General features: G+C 33.3%; 2 protein-coding genes and 1 non-coding gene across 4 annotated transcripts; 2 read left to right on the top strand and 1 right to left on the bottom strand.

Annotated features, from left to right (window-relative positions):
* The first annotated feature begins 10,179 nt into the window (after positions 1-10,179).
* On the top strand, positions 10,180-10,252 carry TRNAA-AGC. Its single transcript has one exon. It is a non-coding gene; the product is annotated as a tRNA-Ala (tRNA).
* Positions 10,253-13,560: 3,308 nt separating this feature from the next.
* Positions 13,561-21,402, top strand: LOC117909358 (kinesin-like protein KIN-14N). 2 transcript variants are annotated; one of them, XM_034823371.1, is made up of 17 exons: positions 13,561-13,783; positions 14,257-14,499; positions 15,489-15,633; positions 15,904-16,013; positions 16,117-16,236; positions 16,363-16,566; positions 17,649-17,858; positions 17,934-18,008; positions 18,162-18,308; positions 18,393-18,528; positions 18,650-18,759; positions 19,123-19,284; positions 19,393-19,610; positions 19,841-19,922; positions 20,026-20,130; positions 20,225-20,329; positions 20,945-21,402. In XM_034823371.1, the coding sequence occupies exons 1-17, from the start codon at positions 13,715-13,717 to the stop codon at positions 21,122-21,124; spliced, it is 2,421 nt and encodes an 806-aa protein (XP_034679262.1). In that variant the 5' UTR covers positions 13,561-13,714; the 3' UTR covers positions 21,125-21,402. The 2 variants fall into 2 exon arrangements, with proteins under 2 accessions (XP_034679262.1, XP_034679263.1); XM_034823372.1 differs by having other exon boundaries at positions 13,705-13,788.
* LOC117909359 (photosynthetic NDH subunit of lumenal location 3, chloroplastic) lies at positions 21,331-22,580 on the bottom strand. The gene is made up of 3 exons (XM_034823373.1): positions 22,171-22,580; positions 21,772-22,058; positions 21,331-21,677 (listed from the first exon to the last, which is right to left on the bottom strand). Exons 1-3 carry the CDS (start codon positions 22,448-22,450, stop codon positions 21,579-21,581), a joined length of 666 nt encoding a protein of 221 aa, XP_034679264.1. The 5' UTR covers positions 22,451-22,580; the 3' UTR covers positions 21,331-21,578.
* Between the last annotated feature and the right edge of the window lie 1,281 nt (positions 22,581-23,861).

Raw genomic sequence — 23,861 nt, forward strand, 5'->3', positions numbered from 1 at the left:
CGTGTAGGAAAAGGATAGGAGCCAAAAAGTGGGTCATATTGAATCCCCATTTTCTAATCCTTATGTGCTTGTGGTGAGAAAGGGAGGGCCCATGTGCAGGCATGGTCCGAGCCCATCTGGTAGGATTTGTTCCAAGAACTATTTAAGTGGGCACTCGTCGACACCAGGGGACCCCTTAGGCTCAACGCCTCATTGGTGCGCCTGAATTGGGCCATTTTTGCACCAATTTGTTTAACCCAATTTTTGGCCTAAACTAAGCTATTCCAATCAATGATCTACTTCAAGGGTAATGATTACACGCCTTAGCCTTCGTCGATAAGTTCTCTTAGTTTCTATTCAAATTTGTTATTTTATACTTTCATTCATTCCTCGATTTGTTATTTATGTTCCATTTTACTGCCTTGGTTTTTAGCCTCTTAATGGTAACAATTTTAGGTGGTGTTTGTTTTTTTATTTAATTCTAAATAAAACCTTAATGCTTATTAGTGTTAAATATTAAGTTATTTATTTTTGTAGTATTTTATTTCTATTAAGTATTAAAAAGTAAAAAAAAAAACCAATATGTTATTTTTCTATTTAGAAAAAGCTACATATTTTGACTTTTTTTATTTAGTAAAAAGTTTATAATAAGTCATGAAAAATAAGAAAAACAAACAACCTAAATTCTAAAAATAAATTGCTTTCAATAAAAAACCAAAAAAACAAACACCACCTTAAAGTAGATAAGAAAACATGAGGTTTCCTTGCACTGGTTATACCTAACAACTCCAACATAGGCCAATTTGAGAGATGGTTGGAACATGTGTTCTTTGCCATTGATGTTGTTAATTTAAGACACATCTTAACTTAGCAAAAACCGAAAGAAAACTTTGATTATTATGCTAATTGGGAATCAGGGAACAAACAAGTTTGCCATATGCTCTTGAGTGCAGACTTGAGTACCCTATCCAATGAGTTGTTTGATATTTACTATTTAGGAAGAAATTGAACAAAAACAAAAACTTTTTCTTATAGGATAGTAAAACCCAAATATATGCCATATGGAACTTTGGGAAGTTTCATATGACTAAGAATAGAGATATATCATCTTGAATCCTTGCCTATCATGCCCTAATTAGTGACCTGGAAAATGACAACATTGAATTTCTTGAATCTTGGAAAGACTAAAATTAATATGAAATACAAGAGGGAGCCAATGTATCTAAAATACACAATAATCCATATTAAGATTGAATAGCATAACAAAAATTGAGATGACATTAGAAAAACTAAGGAACTTGTTTCCAAGGCAAATCTAGTAGAAGACAACCCTCAAAACACTCAACACAACTAGGGGTAGAGCTAGAAATAGGATTTTGTTAGGGGGAGAAGGGGCAATATGAGAGAGGGATTAGTTTTAGAGAGGGCGAATGTGAACCAAAAATCAACATTTGACTTATTGGTTGGTTTGTTTCTCTTTAAAATTGAGGTCATAGGATCAAACCTCATATTACATGGGAATTTTTTTATTTTTCGACGGATAGGTGGCATATGCCCCTTCTAAGCAATAGGCTTGAAATCTAACAAAGAACCCCAAATTTAGGAAGAGGAGAAGTTATTTTATTTATTAAAGCTCAACATTATGCAACACAATGTAGGCTTATTTTGCGAACAAATCTTCGAACCCTAAATTTAGGAAGAGAGGAAATTGCTTTATTTATTAAAAGATTGGCAGTATACAACACAACACAATACAGGCTTAGAAAGAGGAGTGAGTTTCAAACCCTTTAGGGAGAGAGAGGAAATTGCTTTATTCCTTGAAAGCTTGACACTAAGCAACACAATGCTAGCTTAGAAAAAGGAGTGAGGGACCAAGATACAAACTTGGCTAAAATTGATACAATAGTTATAGTGGTTTCCTCTAAGAAGAACATAGCCATTAGTATGAAGGATTAGGTAGACTTTAGATGTACCAAGCACACTCACATCAACAAAAGTGCATTTACCTCCTATATATATATGAGAAAGTGAAGAACATGCATTTATAGGTGATTTGAAGCCCTTGCTCATGATCAAAAAAGGGAAGTTGTTTCTTAAATTGACTTCAGACGAAATACTTACTCTTAATGATGTTTTTCATGAGCTAAACATATGTTAGAACTTAGAGTTTATCTCTTTACTTAAGAAAGTAAGAGTTAAGATCATGTTTGAGTCTACTAAAATTATACGTACAAAGAATGATGCATTTGTGAGAAGGCCTACTATGATCAGGACTTGTTCATCTTAAGCATTTTTGAAGTTACTAATCACAAGGCGTCTAGTTTTTTTGGATATATCATTAACTCTTGTGATTTGTGTCATGGTAAATCAGGACATGTGAATTACTCATATATAAAGAAGATGACAAATATTGAGTTGATATTAAAATGTCATTAGAAAACCATTGAAAATGTGAAAGCTTTATGGAATAAAAAACGTTTGAGAAAACTTGCATGATAATATAACTCAATGACTAGAAGTGTTAAAAAAAATAAGGACTCTTAAGCCTTATTCATGGTGATTAAGGAGACAAAAAATACAGTGACTTAAAATTTTTTATATAACTTTTATAAATGATTAATAAAATATATCTTTTAAAGAACAAAGATGAAGTTACAAATATTTTATGAAAGTTGGACAATTGACTAAATATATATAGATATATGAGAGCCCATGCTATGAGATTAATGACGGTATTTTACAATGGTTGAAGATGAGTGCATACTCTTAATGAATACCATACTCCCTATAGGTATTGTATTTAAATTGCAAGACATACTTGACGAATTTGCCTATAGTAGAGTGGAGTGTGGTCGCTTGCTATAGGATTAACGTGGGCAAGTCCTTTAAAGCTCTTACTAATATCCAAGTAAAGTGATTGACCTATCCGATCAACCTGTTTACATAGTTATTAAATAGAAAAAACGAATAATTTGAAACTTGAAATGGATAGATGGGTTGGATTGGTTCAACAGACAATTAGACCATGTTTGGATTGAGCAATGCAATTGGCTTATTTTTATTTATTTATTTATTAAATCATCATATTTGACTAGCCAACTCAATAGTGAAATCGCTAAATTGGGTGAGTGGCCGATTTTTAGTTCAATCCAAAAGCTCATTAAGGTGGAACTAGTTTAAGGCTAAAAGCGCACTAAACCACTCTCCAAAAGCCTACTAAAACCACTCTCATTTTGGCTTACTTAGGTAGTGTTTGTTTTTTGGTTGAATAGAAAAAGTTAAAATATTTGATTTTTTCTATTTAACTAAAAATACCTTATTGATATTAACTAACATAACTAAAGTAAACTTGTTATCAATAAGTTTAGTTTAGTTATGTTGGTTGATGTCAATGAGTTATTTTAACTGAATGAAAAAAGTCAAATATTTTGATTTTTTCTATTTAGCCAAAAACAAACACCACCTTAATTACAAGCCTATGTTTTCATTTTTTTTTCTTCAGATTTTCGTCACTCAAAAAGTTTGTATAAATATAAATATTTAAATTTACATTATATCGCCGAAATATCGTGTATCGAAGGATATCGACACTACAGTATATAAAGAAAATATTAAAAGAATATTTTAAAGAGCAAATTAATTATAATTATTTTATAATTAAATGCAAAATCTTTTAATTAATTACCAAAAATATAAAAATTATATAATTTTCTTCATAATGTTTTTAATATCATTAATAATTAATTAAATATTAAAAAATTATATATATATATATATATATATATATATCATAATTTATTTTATATTGTTTAATACAATTGAATTAAATGGATCTTATTTTAATATTAATATATATTTTAAAATTAGACATATTATAATCAAATATCATAATATTAGGTGTAATTTAATAATAAATGTACACTTATAAAATTCATATTTTTATCAATGCATACGATATTATTATCAAATATGATAAATCATGTTATACATATATCAAAATTTTCAATAAAATAACTTTAAAATGTCTATTATACTTCTAATTATATTATTATGAGGTTTTCCTTATATTTTCATTAGTTTTTAACAATTTTAAGCTTATCGAAATTTTTTCCCAAAATATCCGCTGATATATCTCCGATATATCCGATATATTCGTAAAATCGAAGTACCGATATATCCGTGATTACCGATATTTTCATCCTTGGTTGTAACAACATAATAATTTTTAAAAGTATAAATTAAATAATAAAAATTTTCTTTTATCTTGAATATATCTTCACACTTGAATATTAGACATTTTTTTTTAATTTTATTTAATAAAATTTAAAGTATTAATGTATTTATATATGTCTTTATTATAATTTAATTTGATAACATGAAAGATAAAAAATAAAATAAAATTTATTTTTTTAATATATACATGATAAGAATCTTTGGTTAATAGTTTAATTTTGAAGAAAAAGTGGAGGATGACGTGTCCACGAGAGGACGAAAATTATCTAGCGGAGTTCTCGGGGCGGAACCCATTTACCCTGGAATTTCCACACCAGCCCACGTCCATGACGTGAAGAATTTAACCAAAATAACTAATAGCAACACAACCATAAGCTCAGTCCTCATTGCCATAATGCAACAAATTTGGAATTTCAATAAATAAATAAATAAATAAACCATTCTCAACTTATGTTCATCCAAGTTTTATTTCTCTCACTCTATTTATATATATATATATATAAACTTGAGAATTGCCTTTTTTTTAAAAAAAATATCAAAGGTGGTAAAGAGGATATGATAAACTATAAAGGTTTGAGAACCCGTGTAATATATGACCGAAATCCTCAATAATTATTGAGGTAATTGTTTCTCATTATATAGAGTGTAAATATAGTAAGAAAATCCTACAAACTAGGAAAAGATAAATATACATAATAACAAATAATCTAAGATCAAGGAAATAATCAATCAGGAAAGGATTCTGCCTTATCATCTCTCTTGCAAGATGAGTGTGGTAGAAGTAATAACATGAAGCTTGTTGCGAAAAAGTAGGAACTGAGGCTTGGAGACGCCCTTGGTAAAAGAATCGGCAAGCTGAAGATGGGAGGGAGTAAATGCGACTTTTAAAGAACCATTTGCAATCAATTCACGAAAAAAATGATAATCAATCGCAATGTGCTTAGATCGAGACCGAGTGACTGGATTGACCACCATAAAAAGAGCACTTCTGTTGTCGCATAATATCTTCAGAGGGGAAGGCAAGGGAAAACGTAGATCACGAAGAAGCTGAACAAGCCAAGCAACTTCAGCAGTAGTAATGGCTAAGGATCTATACTCAACTTCAGCACTGGAGCGAGAAACAATAGATTGTTTCTTAGAGCACCAAGAGACAAGATCAATGCCAAAGAATATAAGATAGCCACTGGTAGATCATCGTGTATCAGGACAACCAGCCCAATCAGCGTCAAAATAAGCAAGCAACTCATGAGAGGATGTGCGGTGAAGTTGAAAACCATGATGGATTGTGCCTTTAACATAACACAATATGCGTTTGAGTGCTCGAAAATAATCTTCAGTTGGAGCATGCATGTACTGGCAAATAGAATTGACACTGAAAGAGAGATCAGGCCGAGTGATGGTCAAATATTACAAGGCTCCTACAAGAGATCGAAAAAGAGTGGGATTCGAAAATAGCTTCCCTGTAGTGGAGAGATGTTGACCAACAACAAAAGGAGTAGAAATGGGTTTGGCCTCAATCATGTCAGCACGTTGTAGTAAATCAAGAGCATACTTGGTTTGGCTAAGAAATAAGCCTTGAGAGTTATGTTGGACTTCAACACTAAGAAAATAGTGTAGAGAACCCAAACCTTTCATTGAAAATTCTTTGGATAGCCAAGTGATAAGAGTCTTGATCAAAGCTAGATTGGTGCCAGTAAGCACCATATCATCAACATAGAGCAAAAGATAAACTGTGCTTGCTGTGGTATGATGGACAAAGAGAGATGAATCAGCCTGACTAAGAATAAAACCAAGTTTCATAAAAAAAAGAGTTGAATCGTTGGAACCAAGCACGAGGGGCTTGTTTGAGTCCATAGAGAGCACGTTTCAAACGACACACATGTTGTGGAAATTGTGGATCAGTGTAGCCACGTGGTTGTTCCATGTATACTTCTTCAGAAAGATGACCATGAAGAAAGACTTTCTTAACATCTAATTGATGTAAGGGCCATCCAGAAGTGACTGCAATGGATAGAATAATCCGAATAGTAGCAGGACGCACCACAGGACTGAATGTATCTTCAAAATCAAGGCCATGAATTTGAGAGAAGCCTTTGGCCATGAGACGAGCCTTATGACGCTCAATGGAGCCATTTGCATGGAGCTTGGTCTTAAAGATCCAACGACAACCAACCACATTATGATTGATAGGGCGAGGTACAAGATCCCAAGTATCATTCTTCTTCAAAGCTTGTATTTCATCATCCATAGCCGAGAGCCATTTAGGGTGTTTGGCCACAGACTTGAAACCCTGAGGCTCTTGGATGGCAAGAAGGACCTGAAAAAACTGAGACGAAGGTGAAAGTGTCAACGCATGATAGGCCTTAGGTTTAAATATACCAGCTTTTCCTCTAGTAACTATTGGGTGAGTGTTGGTAGAAGTCGTCGATATGGAAACAGATGGTGACAGAGGACTAAAAGAAGGAATGGTAGATATGACCGGAGATGCATGGGAGGAAGCATGAAGGTCATCACTGCATGGCAAACAATTAGGATTCGAAACAGGAGAAGATATCAACAAATCAGGAGACATATTATCGTCAGACTTGAAAGAATCAGAGAAAGTAATATAAGGTGTTGAATTATGAATTTGTTGCATATCATTACCCGCATAAGGAAAGATAGTTTCATAAAATTGGACATGTCAAGAGACATAAAGACGTTGTGTCTAGCGATCAAAACAATGAAAACCATTGTGAAGAGGGCTATAACCTAAAAAGACATAAGATGAGGATTTGGGAGACAATTTGTTAAGAGCATAATCTCACAAATAAGGAAAGCATAAACATCCAAAAATACGAAGCATAGAGTAGTTTGGTTGTTTACCAAACATGAGCTCGTAGGGAGTTTTGCCATCAAGAGTTTGTGATGGGAGTCGGTTGATGAGATAAATAGTTGTTGAGAAGGCCTCAACCCAAAGAAATAATGGAACACAAGCATGAACCATAATGGTAAGACCCGTTTCAGTGACATGTCGGTGTTTACGTTCAGCAATCCCATTTTGACTCGGTGTATAGGGGCAAACAATGCGTAGCACAATACCACAAGACGTAAGGTGAGAGCGAAATTTATTATTTGTAAATTCAGTTCCACCATCACATTGGAAGGACTTAATTTTTGAAGAAAATTGAGTCTCAATATAATATTGAAAATTGATAAAGGTATAAAAAATAAAATCAGACTTGTGTTTTAATGGGAAAAACCAACTGAATCTGGTACAATCATCAATGAACACTGCATAATAACGAAAACTAGTAAGAGAACAAATGGGTAAAGGGCCCCATAAATCACAATGTAAGCGATCAAAAGGCAAATGACAACGATTATTATTAAGTGAAAAGGGTAAATGATGACTCTTGCCAAGGTTACATCCAACACATAAACGTGAATCTAAACCCATCAATTTATTACTACAAGAAATAAAACCAGACTTAGAAAGAGAGTTAATGGTCGGAAAACTAGGGTGGCCTAGTTGAGCATGCCACTAGGGAACAAAGGCACACAACTTATTTGAAGAAACAATGGAAGTAAGGGCATGATTATTTTGATCGAGCACATACAAGCCATTCTCACATCTGTCGACCCCCAACACTACTCTTGTGACCCGATCTTCTATGGTAAAACCAGAGGGAGAAAAAATGACACAACAATTGTTATCCTTTGTAAGTTGACTAATGAAAATAAGTTTTTTCTTAATGCTAGGAACAACTAAAACATTGGATAAAAATAAAGAGCTTTGGGGAATAATAGTGGAAATGGAACCAATATGAGAAATGGAAAGGGACTGACCATTACCAACCATCACTCGTTCATTACCAAAGTAGACAACAAGAACATCTACACCCTCGGGATCATTTGTCAAGTGAGAGGTTGCACCAGAATCTGGATACCATTCGGAGTCGTTGGAATCCAGAATTGAGCAAGCTGCGAAAGCCTCAGCAAGGTTGACAGATTGTTTTTTCTTGAGATTAAGGAACGTCCAACACCGTTTATCCAGGTCCCTCTTTGTCGCAAATTTGACAATAAACAAGAGAAGATGGGGACGATTTTGAGGCAGAGACAGTGGAAGGTTTGGGATTCTCGCTCTTGGGGCTTTTCAGTTTGGTGGAATTATTTCGTTGAGCGTAGAACGCTGAGTTGATAGATTGTTGGTACACCGATCGTTCAAAGATTTCATGACTCAAAGCTTTTGGAATGATATTTGCAAAAGAAGGTAATGGAAACTAGGAAAGCATTGTAGTTGAGAAAATTTTATAATCGGGACCTAAGGCTCTCAAGAACCAGTGGACTTTATCCAAGTCGTCAATGGGACGACCAATTGCCGCCAGTTGATCGCAGAGCCCTTTGAAGAGTTGAGAAAATTCTGCTACGGATTTCGAGCCTCGTTGCATCAGTTAAAGCTCATCCTTGAGTTGGAGTTCTCGAGTCTTGGACCTGTGAGAAAAAGAGGCTTCAAGAGTGGTCTAGGCCTCATGTGCATGACTTAGACCAAGTACCTCACTCATAGATTCCTCTGTAAGAGAAGAATAGAGAAGATTGAAGAGAGTCTGATCAGTAGTCAACCAAGAGGTGTAGGCCGGATTCACCTGGGTGGTGCCATTAGAACCAGTAACCTTTGGAGAAGGAACTGGGACACTACCATCTAGAAATCCAAGAAGATCTTGGCTGGTCAATAGATGGATAAACTGATTTCTCCATAACAAATAATTAGAGGAGGTTAGTTTGATGGTGAGCATATGCACCATCGTGTTGAACAGAAGTGGAGATGATGAGGACGACGATGCAACCATGAAGAAGATCGAAAAAAAAAAAAATTAGAACCAACTCTGATACCATATAAAGGTTTGAGAACCCGTGTAAAATATGGCTAAAATCCTCAATAATTATTGAGGTAATTGTTTCTCATTATATAGAGTGTATATACAGTTAAAAGATCCTACAAACTAGGAAAAGATAAATATACATAATAACAAATAATCTAAGATCAAGGAAAGAATCAATCAGGAGAGGATTCTGCCTGATCATAAACGATCAACTACTAAAAGCCAATGATATTATCATAATTTTTAAGAAACTTAAAGTAAGATCGACAATAATTTTAGAAAGTGTTTATAATTTTTTTAATATTTTAAAAATAAAAATTTTTAAAAGTATTTTGAAAAATAGTTTTTGAAATTTGTTTTCTAATGTCTTGTTTGGTCATTGTTTTGGAAAAAAATTTTAAAAAATTATTTTATTATGTTTTGTAAAATAAATGTCTACTTGAAAAATTGAAATATTTTTAATTTGTTTTCTTTTTATTTTTAAATATATTTTAAAAATAACTTTTTATATGTAGTAATTTTTAATTATTTTTTATGTTTTTATAATTTTTTTAAAAGAACCATTAAAAAACAAGTGAAAATAACTGTAAATAATTAAAAAAAAAAGTTTTTCGAAAACACCATTTTTTTTTTAAGAATATAAAACAATTTTTTGTATTTTTTTTTTTGGGAATAGAAAATTGTTTTAAAAAATAGTTATCAAATACACTCTCATATTTTATAGAATAAAAATTTGTTTGAAAACCCAAAATATTTTTAATATGTTTTTAATATTTTAAAAATAACTTTTATATATAATACTTTATTTTTAATAATTTTCCATATTTGTATAATTATTTTTTAAAACAATCCTTAAAAAATAATTTAAAAAGTATTATTTAAAAATATTTCAATTTTTTAATTATCAAATATATTTTTATGATTTTTTATTTTTTTAAAATAAAATACTATTTTAAAAAATAGTTGCCAATCAAAGTCTTAAATACTCCATATGAAGCTAACTCCCAAATGATATTATCTACGGCAAACCTCATCAATAAAAAATTGTGTCAATGACCAATTTAACAGCCTTGAGAATTGAAAATTTTATGCACATGCCGCAAAGGGGGATGTAGCTCAGATGGTAGAGCGCTCGCTTAGCATGCGAGAGGTACGGGGATCGATACCCCGCATCTCCATCTTGACGTGAATTAAATTTTTTTAGGGGTGTTGGTGAGTTTGAATTTTTGTTTACAAATGACTAAGTGGTTAACCGGCTTCAATAACACTATAGTTGTGCCATTTGTGTAGCACCCAATCTTCATTCCATTTTCTATCCTTATTTCGTAAGTCTTCAACCAATTTGTTGTAATAGAGAAAGAGAGAGAGAGAGAGAAGAGCCAAACAAACACAAGAGACAAAATCAGGATCAAAGAAACTTATCAAGCTTTCTGCCATCATTTGAGAACACATAAAATATTACAACAAAAGACCCATTGGTCAGCCCCTAAGGACATAGGGTTCTATTTCTCATCAGTTTTGCAGTCCCCCATAAGCAAACAAATTCTAAGTTTTTGTACTCCTCACTAATGTTTCTATTGACTAATTTATGTATCAAATTTCACTCCTAGTATGATTGAAAGTTAATGATTGACTCTATAAAGGTTTTGGATTTGTTGGTTAGGTTACATTTGATCTTATTTCTCCTTTTTGGTTTTTCTATAATTTTTGCATATTGGGTCTTTTGGTATTCAAGAAAAGGGGAGACAAGAAATCCCATTTTCAACTTCTTTTGTTGACTTCTTGACAATTTGCCATATGTTGCTTCAAAATTATCCCTAAGAGCACTTGAAGAAGGCTTCAACCATCATCAATACATCTAAAAGATTTTCAATTCCAAGGCCTTTTTGTCACCATACATCAAATACACTAGAAAAAGGTTCATATTCAACTGGTTAGACATCAAACCCGCCTATCAACTTTGAAAATCATTGCTTCTACGATAGATAATTACCTTAAATAGCTAAAATATCACTCTCTTTTAATTAAGCTTGTCTATCATTTGTTCATTCATTCACACACCTTGTTATTTTAGTAACTAATGATAATAACTTGATTATGCAATTCAGTATAAATTAAGGATCTGTTTGAAAATGTTTTTCAAAACAGTTCTTAAATTAGTTTTTGAGAATAATTTTCTTTAAAAAATGTTTTAAAACAAAAATTTAGTGATAAATGTGACAATATTTTGTTTTTTCAAATACTTTTAAAAATAGTTTTTATCTTATCTTCGATTATTCTTCATATTTATATAATTGCTTTTAAAACAAATCTAAAAAAAAAGTAAAACCAATGTAAGACAATTAAAATATGTATTTCTAAAAAATTTCGATTTTCAAAACTAAACGTGTTTTTGTAGCTTTTGTCTCAAAAATAAAAAATTGCTCTTAATAAGAATTACCAAACATAACTTAAGTATTAAAGTCACAAAAACCACCTCAAAATATATCGACATTTTATCGTGTTAATCATCCATTGCTAATTATGGTTTACCTACAAAAGATGCATAGTCATTTTTTGATTAGGTGAACTCAAGCATGAAAGGCATACAGGGTATGGCAATGTGACACCCCATTTGGACTAAAACATAGATGAAGAGGAAGCCTCCAAAAAGGTTAAAGGGTTGAAGGAAAAGGACTTTGGATTGAATACAATCTAGGAATGCAACAATGCACCAAGAAAAGAATAGAAGTGCCAACAACTGCAGGACAGAATGTGAGAGGGATACTTCTACTCTTTTTTTTGTTTGTTAGTGTATCCGAGGAGTAATGGGAAAGTTTTCCCGGAAAATGGAAAGGAAAAATTGAAATTCTTGACTCCCATCTGACGCAAGACAAAAAGGGTTTTGTTTATTGGGGAACTAGTGAACAAGGGCTTAAAAGGCTATGATTTGGTGCCAACCCAAGAGGAGGAGGATTATTAATCGTGTATTTTTTAATTGTCTTTTGGTGAAGGACTCTTAAATCTTAATGGACATTGTTAACCCTTTTACCTTTTTTCAATAAGGCTCGTAAAATTGGGCTTTTTTTTTGTTGTTTTAATAATAATTATGGTCTATTAGATACACACAATAATTACTATTAGTTTTGTATAAAATTGATCTAAATTTTACTTAAAATCTTAATAGACTAAAAAAAAATCATAAATTGGTATAGCTAAACCTCCATTTGGAAACACTTTTTATTTTTTTAATTTCTATATATATAAAAAAATTCTTATAAAAAATACAGATTTATTTTATGCCTTTAAAAGCTATTTTAAAATATTTTAAAATTTGAGGCATCTCAATTTTTTAATTAGCTTTCAAAAATGTATAATATATTTATATACACTAAGTCTGCGTGTGGTAAACCAATTTAGTAACTGATAATTTAAGTCATTAAGTATGTTTGATATAATAACTTAGGTGCGACTTAAAGTCAAAAATAACTTTAAATAATAAATAAAAATAATTATTTAATTTTTAAAATCACATATTTATTTTACCTTTTTTACCTTGGTTAACTTCACGATCTCCATTATTACTCGATATTTTTTATCTTAATCATAATTTATGAATAAATATGTCAATTTGATGTTTTAAAATAAATTTTATCAAATAATCTTAATACTAAAAATTAAGTAATAAGTTTTAAGTGAATAATTTAAATATAATTTAGTTTAAAACCAACTTAACTTAGTAAGTAATAAGTATTAAATTTTACTAAATATCCTCTAAATAGAGAAAATCAAATAATTAATATTTGAAAGTAAAATTTTCAAAATTCTTATTTAAGTTATAATTCTTCAAACAATTTTTTGATAAGACCTTAATGTTTAACTAAATTATTTAAGTCTTGTGTATTTTTAAAATATAAAAATAAGTAGAGTTAAATATAAAATAATTAATTGGTCTGGTCTTGAATTTGTTCTTCATAGTCATTGAAGGTTTATCCGGTGGTTAATTTCAGGGTCCGTGGAATTAGTTCGAGGTGCGTGTAAGCTGTCCCAAACATCCACGATTATAAATAAAAATAAAAAATAGAATAATTAAAAAAATATTATCTTCATGATTATTTAGAGTATTTTAATGTACATTTTCAAGAAATCTTAAATATGAAAAAGCAAATAAAATCAATTCTATTAAAAAAAATATTATCTTCAGGATTATTTAGAGTATTTTAACGTATATTTTCAAGAAATCTTAAATCTGAAAAAGCAAATAAAATCAATTTGGAATTTGTAGAGAAGAATAGGGGTATTTTAGGGATAGAGCCGTTTAACGGATCTCGGTGGCACCGCCAGAACCCATTTCAAAAAAATTCAAATGCCGTAGTCCACAAAAACCACGCGCGGGTGATTCAAGACTTTGTAAACGACCAATGAGCTCCAGAAAGAGAAACAAATGGATAAAAAGAGAAAGAGAGCGGTTCTTTGAGTCACAGTTGGGTGTCTCTGTCTCTTCAATCGAGTTCCTGCTCCGCAAAGCAACGGCTGTGATATAGTAGCGGTAGCTTTGAATCCAATCCATGGCCCCACCACCACTGCAATCACTGCCCCCGTCTCACCTTCCCACACCCATTTCTCTCTCCTCTCTCTCTATCTAGAGTATATTATTCAAAATGGCCTCCAAAAACCAGAACAAACCTCCAATCCCTAACTTCACCAACGCTCCCGCAAGCCCTTCAAACGTAAGGTTTGATTTCATCTATTTTTTCCACAGTTGGGTCACATTGCTTTCTGGGTTTTGCTCATTTTGTCCTTTCTTTTTTGATTTTTTGGTTTGATCTTTCTTTAGAGAAAGGTGTTGTTTTGGGTTTGCATTGATGGTTTCTTTAAACTGATTTGGGTTTTGGACGAAGTTTGTAAGTTTCAATCTTTTTCTCTTGTGATTCATGTTATAGGTTTGCTTCACTTTTCTTTTTCAAGATTTTTATGAATTTTTTGTTGAATCTTCTTGTTGAATCATAATATTGGTTTTCAAACCTTTTCCTCTGTAATTTATGTTCTGGGTCTCTTACCTTTTCAAAATTATCATGAACTTTGCTGATATCGTCTTTAAGAGTGTATCGTTTTCAATACTTACTGGTGTAATCAATCTTATGGAGCTTGTTCCATATTTTTCTAAAATTTTGAATCAGTTTTTATTATTTTTCTTTTTCAGAACCAGCCTGTTGTCGATGAGGTTACTGTAGATAAGCGACGAAAGATCGGACTTGGGAAAATGGTGGGACCGGCGAACAGCGGCAGAACTCGGCAAGCATTTTCGGTGGTGAATGGCGGTCAGGAGAATGGCGGCCCTCCAAGTAGTGCGGGGTCGGAATGTGGAGGCATCGAGTTTACTAAGGAGGATGTTGAGGCATTGTTGAATGAGAAAATGAAGGGCAAGAACAAGTTCAATTTGAAGGTTTGTGGATTTTGGGATTTTTTTTTAGTTTTATTTTGTGTTTGTTTGCTGAGAAAAAAAAAGGGAAAAGAAAAGAGGTTAGGATTATTGAATGGGAAGATATAGGGGAATAACAAGTTTAATTTTAAAGTTTCTGGGGTTTCTTTTTAGTTTAATGTGGGGTTTGGTTGCTAGGAAAAAGTGGGAAAGAAAAGAGGTTTGGATTATTGAGTGAGAAAGTGTGAAAAGAAGGACGAGTCTAATATTGAGGGTGAGAAGACGGAAGATATAACATTGAGGTTAGCCTGGTTAGGTTTTTGATGTAAGTTTTGTTTAGTAGCTGAGAAAGTTTGGGAAAAGATATAAGAGCTTAGGATTTTGCAGTGAAATTGAGGATTTGGCTGCAGTGAAATTGTTGGGTAAGGGAGGAAAAATACATGAAAATTTTGGATTTCTAATTACCTAGGTCTCTAAGAAGAAAACTTCATTGAGCCCACTACTAGGTCAGTCTTCAGTTTTCCACTTTTTGGAGACAAAACGCTGGAGCATGAGATGTAACGCCATTTTCTCTTCTTTCTTCAATTTTATTGGAAAATGAGCAAAATTTAATTTCTTTTAGATTGTTGTTTATATGATTTAGAGGTTTTAAGGTTATAGAATAAATGTGAAGTAAGAACAAATTTGATTTTAAGGATAGTGAAATGGAAGGGAAAAATAAGTTTAATTTTAAGAATGCTGTTTTTTAGTTATAGATTTGGATTTATGCTCTGTTTGGTTGCTGAGGAAATGTGGATAAAGGTTAAATTTTTGAAAATTTTGGAATTTCCATTACCCCATAGGACGGAGGAAAAAAACAGGGAAACATGAGATTCATAATGTGATTTTCTTTGTCTGTCTCCTCAGTTCAATTGTTAATCAAACAGAAAGTTGAGAAAATTTTGGATATATGTAATTTTTTATTTTTGGATTGTTTCCTTATTTGCTTGAGTTTTCTTTTTTTTGGTTTTTAGGAGAAATGTGATCAAATGATGGACTATATTAGAAAGCTTAGGCTTTGCATCAAATGGTTCCAAGAGCTTGAAGGAAGCTATCTCTTAGAGCAGGAGAAGCTACGGAATATGTTAGATTGTGCAGAGAGAAAATGCAATGAATTGGGTAAAGCTTCTGTATCCTTGCATCTGTGAGACATAAAGTTTTCCCGCAAACAAACTTCTTTTTCCCATAATTTTCTTTTCTGTGATGATCCATACATCTAGATGGATATTCTGACCATGAAGCTTTCAGAGATTGTATCATGTCTATTAAAAAATCTTTGAGAAAATATTGCTTGGGAAAACTTTTCCTGAGAAAAATTTCTGTTGAAACAAAACATATTTCAGTTACTGATTTCCAAAAGAAATCTGATCTAAATTTTTGTGTTTTCAGAGGTGCTAATGAAAAACAAAGAAGAGGAGCTGAATTCCATTATAATGGAGTTGAGGAAGAATTGTGCATCCCTACATGAGAAATTGACGAAGGAAGAATCGGAAAAGTTGGTAAGACTGCCCATGCTAGCATTGATTATTTGGGATTGGGATGTTAATTGGTAGTTTCCTCTTTTATTTGTGATTTGTAATCATTTTTGGATATAACAATCAGGCTGCAATGGACTCTCTAACAAGAGAAAAAGAGGCTAGGCTTGCTGCTGAGAGATTACAAACTTCTCTCACAGATGAGCTCGGAAAAGCTCAACGAGAGCACTTAAGTGCTAGTCAGAAGGTAATAGAATTTATAAAGATCTTATTAGCAGTTGCTAGAATCCTGTTTTGTTTGTTCTCATTTCCAATTAGTACTGTAAAACCACCTTAGCAAATCTTTTTCATCCCGAACTGTTGAATTCTGCAGATAACATCTCTTAATGATATGTACAAGAGATTACAAGAGTACAACACAAGTTTACAGCAATACAATAGTAAACTTCAGACAGAGCTTCCCACAGTGAATGAAGCTCTTAAACGTGTGGAGAAAGAGAAAGCTGCTGTAGTAGAGAACCTCAGCACTTTAAGAGGTCACTATAATGCATTGCAGGATCAGTTCACTTTGACCAGAGTGAGTCTCTCGGTCACCCACTGATCGACTATACTATACTGCTTATTGGTTCATTTTCTACCAGGATCTAGACATCTAATTTCAATTTAGTCCTCTCAATAAGGAATATGGAATCTGATGACCTTGTTAAGGTGGCAATTTATTCATATTTACTTCTTATTTTCATACGTTTTGAAATTTGTTTCATTTCCTTTATTTTTTTGGTTGGGGGTGTGGGGGTGGGATGCTGATTGTTTCTTCAAGAGATATGAATATTTGAGCTGGAATTGTAAATTCTCCATGGTTATTGATATCTAATTGGCGATATTGCCAATGGAACTATGGGATGTGATTTATAGGAGTGGCCACAATTTTGAAGGAATTTGGGTTTTGTTGCTAAATTCTTTTAACAAGTTATGTTGGTCGTTAGGGGTTTGAGCTCTTTGAGGAAATTATCTTTAGATTTATTATACATGAGATTTTTAGAAGGTCATTTCAAATATCTTTTGCGGCATAGCCTGTAATGGACTTTTGCTCTTTTTGGAATTGATATAATGCATGAAGGATAAGAATTTTTGTTTCCAGAATGAGTTTTGAGACCTCGAGTTAGAACTGGGTAGAAATAAAATGCAAAATTAAGGGAATGTTCAGGATTTTAAGAAACACTTGGCGACCTAGGTAAATTCAAAAAACATGTCCAATTCATGTATAATATATTGCATTGCACACCCATAGCCCAACTTGATATGGTAATTCAATAATGTGGTACTCAACAAAGTGTGCAATTGCACAGCATGCACAAAGAAGCTTGTATAAAATTTTATAAGAGCTATCATATAGGTAAAAATCAGTCAGATTTGAGAAACAGAGTTATCAAATTCCACCAGAAACAACTGTATGATTATGATTGATTCACCATTCAATGTGTGATTCAGTTTGGTCTAAAGGGGAAGTGTTGTTTTTACCATGCATTATGTATACAGTTTGATATCAATGTCATGTTTTGTAATTAAATTTGTGTAGTTTTTTTCTGTCATTCTCTTTTATAATTTCCTTCCACAACTTAATATTTGAAAAAGTAGCATTTGGGAATTATTTTTCAGGCTTCTCAAGATGAGGCTATGAAGCAAAGAGAAGCTTTGGTGAATGATGTTGTGTGCTTAAGGGGGGAGTTGCAACAGGCAAGAGATGATCGTGATCGCTATTTGTCACAAGTGGAAGTTTTAACAACTGAAGTAGTGAAGTACAAGGAATGTACTGGGAAATCCTTTGCTGAGTTGGAAAACCTATCACTAAAATCAAATGAGCTGGAGGTCTGTTTATAATATTGTTTTTTCAACATATTATGCCTTTATTATTGTTGTTATAATTTTGGGCTTCTTTTACAGGCAAGATGTTTGTCACAAAGTGACCAGATAAAAGCATTGCAAGACAAGCTAGGAGCTGCAGAGAAGAAATTACAGGTAAGCATATTTGGCTTTCAAGAATTCATTGTTATTTGGTAGTCATTGAAAAATTGTTGGGCTATTGGGTATATAGAGCAAGAATAGTTTATTGGTCACTCTGGTATATTGGGTCAATTCATTGTCATGATTATGATTTCTCCTTTCCTTTAGGTGTCGGATTTGTCTGCAATGGAGACAAGAACTGAATATGAAGAGCAAAAGAAATTGATTCATGACTTACAAAATCGCCTGGCTGATGCAGAGATTAAAATTATTGAAGGAGAGAAGCTACGTAAAAAGTTGCATAATACTATTTTGGTAGTGCTCTTACACTGGACTTTTGTTTGGTTGTGGTACACAGTTCTTATACCTTGCTACTTTCTAAACTTTCTTATAATGCAGGAACTTAAAGGAAACATCCGTGTATTCTGTAGAGTGCGGCCTCTATTGGCAGATGACTCTGCTGCAGAAGCAAAGGTCATTTCTTATCCCACTTCAACAGAGTTTTTTGGGCGGGCCATCGATTTAATGCAAAGTGGTAAGTTTCTAACTAAAAAAAAAATACTTTTTGTGTCGTGTTACTTGATTTTTGTTGTGCTTCATAAAGAGGGCTGGATACCGAGTATCAGGAACTTATCCCATGCTTTTATCATCATCAGGCCAAAAGCATTCGTTCACCTTCGACAAAGTGTTTATGCCTGATGCATCGCAACAGGAAGTCTTTGTAGAAATCTCACAGCTTGTACAGAGTGCTCTGGATGGTTATAAGGTAATCTACATTGGCTCCAATTTCAGTCCTGTCCCATTTACATAGATGTGTTCTGTGTGGATAAGCAATTTCCTGAACACATTCTGTATCTGCTTAATTGTCCTGAATGTAGCACCAATAGGAATAATGTTATTTAACTTTGTTGACTTGATTTTTTGGCGCTACAATGTTATTGTTCCTATGTTATCATGTACGACTGGTGAGTAAGAAGGGATTCTAGTGTTCAACTATTAAAATAATTTAACATATGCAATTTCCAAACTATGCATATTTCTTTTACTTTGTTGGTACATTAAATACTGCTAGCATTATTCAGGTATGCATTTTTTTCAGGTAAAAGAGTGACATTCTTTGTTTTTTCAGGTATGTATTTTTGCATATGGTCAGACAGGCTCAGGTAAGACTCATACCATGATGGGCAGGCCAGGAAACCCAGAGCTAAAAGGGTTGATACCTCGCTCTCTAGAACAGATATTTGAGACCAGACAGTCTCTTAAATCCCAAGGATGGAAATATGAAATGCAGGTGAGCAAGCAATATTATCTTGCCATTTTGTTCATTTTCTGCTTACCCTTTGAATGTTATGTCTATGGTCATTGTGAACACATGTCTTATTCTAAGATATATTTGTAGGTTTCAATGTTGGAAATATATAATGAAACAATTCGTGATTTGTTATCAACAAATCGATCCTGCTCTGATGTCTCACGAACAGAAAATGGTGTTGCTGGAAAGCAGTATGCAATCAAACACGATGCAAATGGCAATACTCATGTTTCTGATCTTACCGTTGTGGATGTTCGCAGCACTAGAGAAGTTTCATTTCTTCTAGATCAGGCTGCACAAAGCAGGCATGTCTTCAAAATATGCACCTTTTATGCTTTTCATAGTCATGCTATGCTATCTTAAAAGAAATCTATCTCTCTTCAGAAGAAAAACTATCTAATCTTATTGGTTCTGTTAAATGTTTTGTTGGGTGCATACTCTTGGGTGCATTGTCTTTTGTTTAAAATTCCATGCAGTTTGTATACTTCAGTTCACAAGGATTCAAGATTATAAATTGTCACCCGTTTCCTTTTAGGTCTGTGGGCAAAACACAGATGAATGAGCAATCATCCAGAAGTCATTTTGTGTTCACTCTGCGGATATCTGGTGTTAATGAGGTATAAAGTCTTCATGGTGCCTAGAACCTCTGTGCTGATACATTGATGCTCTTGATTATGTTTTAACTCTGTTTTCTCTTTGTTTTTCACTTATATTGACCAGAGCACTGAACAACAAGTACAAGGTGTTTTGAACCTTATTGATCTTGCGGGCAGTGAACGACTTTCTAAAAGTGGATCAACAGGGGACCGTTTGAAAGAAACCCAAGTATTTGAGAAACACTGATACAAGCTTAATTCTGTTAATTTTACTTATCATTATGCATCTTTATACTTATATATATTCTTTTCAATTATGACAGGCCATCAATAAGAGTCTGTCATCATTAAGTGATGTTATATTTGCCCTGGCAAAGAAGGAGGACCATGTACCATTTAGGAACTCAAAGCTTACATATCTTCTTCAGGTAAATGCTCTGATTTAGGCAGATATGAAAAAACGACAATCAAATTTTTTAAGAAAAATGATTTGATTGATTTAGGTATACATCTTGACCTTGTGTTCATTTGCATCTGAACCCCACTTTCTCACTCTTGAAATTCCGAAGCAAGAGCCTGTGTTGCTATTTGCTGTAATTCCCTGTTGTCTCCCTTGCCATTGAACAATATCTGTTTTACCATGCAATTGGTCAATTAGAGGGTCTAAAGGAATTGAATGGGAATGCACTCACGAATCTAGAAACTAAGGTGAGTTCATGTGAATGCTGGAGGGGGTTTGGCTATTCACCTGATTCAATAGCTTCCCCCTGTCAAATCATAAATCTTTTAAGAAGATAATGATACCCTACTCTAATTTCTATGGGATCAATGAGAAGAAAATCAAGCTAATTTGTTCTGAATATCATCTGAGTTGGCTTTTTCTTATAGTATTATGGAATATAATGGATATCGAACTGTTTGTTTGGCCAAATTGAATTGCAAAAGGGGAAGATATCAGGGCCCCTCTGTAACATATTACTTTCTATTCTAACATTACAATCTGCCTTGGGTTACTTATTATGTTTAAATATTTTGTTTATCAGCCTTGTTTAGGTGGGGACTCCAAGACCTTGATGTTTGTGAACATCTCTCCTGATCCTTCCTCGTTGGGAGAGTCGCTTTGCTCCCTCCGTTTCGCAGCCAGGGTTAATGCTTGTGAGATTGGGATTCCTAGACGTCAAACAAACATGCGGCCATCAGATTCTCGCCTGAGCTATGGCTGACTTTTGGTAGAACAATGGCTCTGTTTTCTTTCGAGGCAATACAAATCCATCTGCGTGACGGATATTTATGAATGGGGACATGAAAGTGATTCTAACATCTGTAATTTGTATAGAGGACATGCTGGGTTTGCAACAAGAGAAACCGCAGGTTGCGCTTTTGATCATTAAATTTGTAAAAATAAAGATGTTATGATGATGCTGAGAGGTTGAGACTGATTTATTTGTAACATTTCACCCACGAAATTGTGTTACTGAATTACATATTCATATCAATGTCATCTGTTTCCCTATTGTTAAATGAAACTTAGCATTTAAAAGCCGAAGTCATTCACTGGCCATCTTCTCAATCAAAAGTTCATTTGCCTTACAACTGAAGTGCACCATGAAACAGAGATGTGTCATGTGTTGTTTCTCTCTTCCCCTGAACCAGCTCAGCTGGTTTTTAAGATTCTTGTTATGCCATCCTATCCATGACCTCTTGGAGAACAGTCTTCGTGTCTTTGTAGCGTGATTCCGTCTGGGAAATATCACGAATCTTCACAGCTTCTTCAAGCTGCCAACACATTGAAAGCAGCTGCTTAAAACTCTGGATGATTAACAGTAAATGATTGAAATACATTGCAGAACTTCCATGGCCTTTTTCTTACCTTTTCCACACTGTCAAACAATCTGTTCGCCAGATCAGTGAGAGGCTGCTTCTCGTCAACCGGCACTGCAGAGATTAATTTATCAAAATCATAGTACATGAAGGTGGACTTAAGGCGCAGGTACTTCGTAAAATAGTTCCAGGCATCTTTGTCCATCAAGTCCTCCAATGCTATGAGATCAAATGCATATTTCTTTAGCCTCAACATTCTCCCTTTAGTTCCCACATCCGCGATATACAATCCTTTCTTGAGAAAAGAACGAGTTCCAGTCTCCTTATTCACGATGTCTGCAACCAAGAAAAGAGTAGCAGCAAAATGATCAAAGCTATAAGCACTATAGCCATGAGCCATGAAACAGAGCAGGCAGTGAAGGTGATACATTCTATAGAAAAAGCTCACCGTTATCGACTGTTGGGACCGGTAAAGGGCCTGTGAGCCAGTATCCATTGTCCTCAGCAAGAGCAGGGCCAATCCCAGAATTCCCAAGAATGGCTATTGAGGACAGGCCTAGAGCTGATCTTCTTGTAGCTTGGAATGGCTGTTCTTGAATTTGCTCAGCTTTCTTGCAAAGAAATCCAATTATGGTCACTCTTTTTCTGGTCCTTCGGAGATCGCCCCTAAGCTTAAAGATGGATGGTAGGGTCTCAGAGGCTCCATGTAAATTTGCTAAGTGAGCCATGGGAGAAGTGTTGAATGAGAATGACACTGCTGCAGTTTTATCTGTTTGAAATGGTGCTGGCTACTACTGACCACCTAAAGGATTATCCTCATCGAGGGTGGTTTGGTAATTTAATGAGTTCAAGATTTTAGGCCTGGAAGCGGCAGCCCTCAATAGTCAAGCCCAACTTCGCCCTAGGCTCAAGAATTGGGTTAGGCTGAAAATTGACCGAAGAGAGGACCCAAGTCTAGGGGGCTTATATCATTCTGGGTCACCTTTGATTTTCGGTGCTGCCCCGGAGGCATGTCTGGGAAGATGATATGGTTGTGGGCAAAACAGGATGGTGATAAGGAAGAGCTTTCACCGTTCATGCTCAACTGCTGCCTCAGAAAGGCGATTGTGACCTCCCAAGCAGGATCTCTTTGACAAGTGTGCCATCATGAGGCCCACTTTTATTTTACAAAAAAAAAAAAAAAATTGTTTTGTTGGGTTATGATGCATTGACGCAGAGATATGGTATGGCAGAGGAGAACACCCATTATGTTTTTGTGCAACAATTATTATAATAATAATTTTTTGAGGTTTGGTTTGTATGATTATAAGGATTAGGTATACAATGATATCGTATATGAAAATGAAGGCTAAATTTATTGACATTAGGATGGTTGAGTTTCATCAACCAGCACGCAACTTTTTTACCCAACTGAAAAATGTCAAGGTTGGGCAGTTGGGCCAAGGCCCATATTCCCTTTTTTATATATATTAAAGTGCTAAACAAATAAATAAGAAAATATATGATAGTGATTTTTTCCGTTGCTATTTAACAAATTTCATTGCTTTATTAAAATAAAATATACTTATACATTAGAGCCGTGCTTGATTGATTGAATACAATATGTAATACGATAAGAGAGATGTTCATCCTATCCTCTGATTGGTAATAAAATAAAATAAGTTATTTCACTCCTTATTCTATAATTTAACAAAAATATCATTTTTTTTTGAGTGATGAGATAGAATAAGTCATATCATCACTTATCCTATCAAATTTTCAACCAAATATAAAATAAGATAATTATTAAGATATATTATCAATTATTTTTTATATCACTTCTACAAGTGGTATATTAATTTTAAGTTATATATATTGTAAAATAAAATACATGTAAATAATTTTTTTTATTGTACAATTAAATTTATGATTAAAAAAAGAACTAAATGTAAGAAAATTTTATTTTTTAAAATAAAAAATATTGGAATGTAACATCAATTTTAATTACTAGATATTAAAAAATAATATATATTTTAATAACTAAATATAATATAATATATTACAATAGAAATATCGCCTTATAATATAATATATTACATTAGAAATATCGTCGAATCATGTCTATCAGATATAATATTTAAGAATATTATATTTCATTAA

Source organism: Vitis riparia, chromosome 19, assembly GCF_004353265.1.
Source record: "Vitis riparia cultivar Riparia Gloire de Montpellier isolate 1030 chromosome 19, EGFV_Vit.rip_1.0, whole genome shotgun sequence".
In the NCBI taxonomy this organism is placed as follows: Eukaryota; Viridiplantae; Streptophyta; class Magnoliopsida; order Vitales; family Vitaceae; genus Vitis; species Vitis riparia.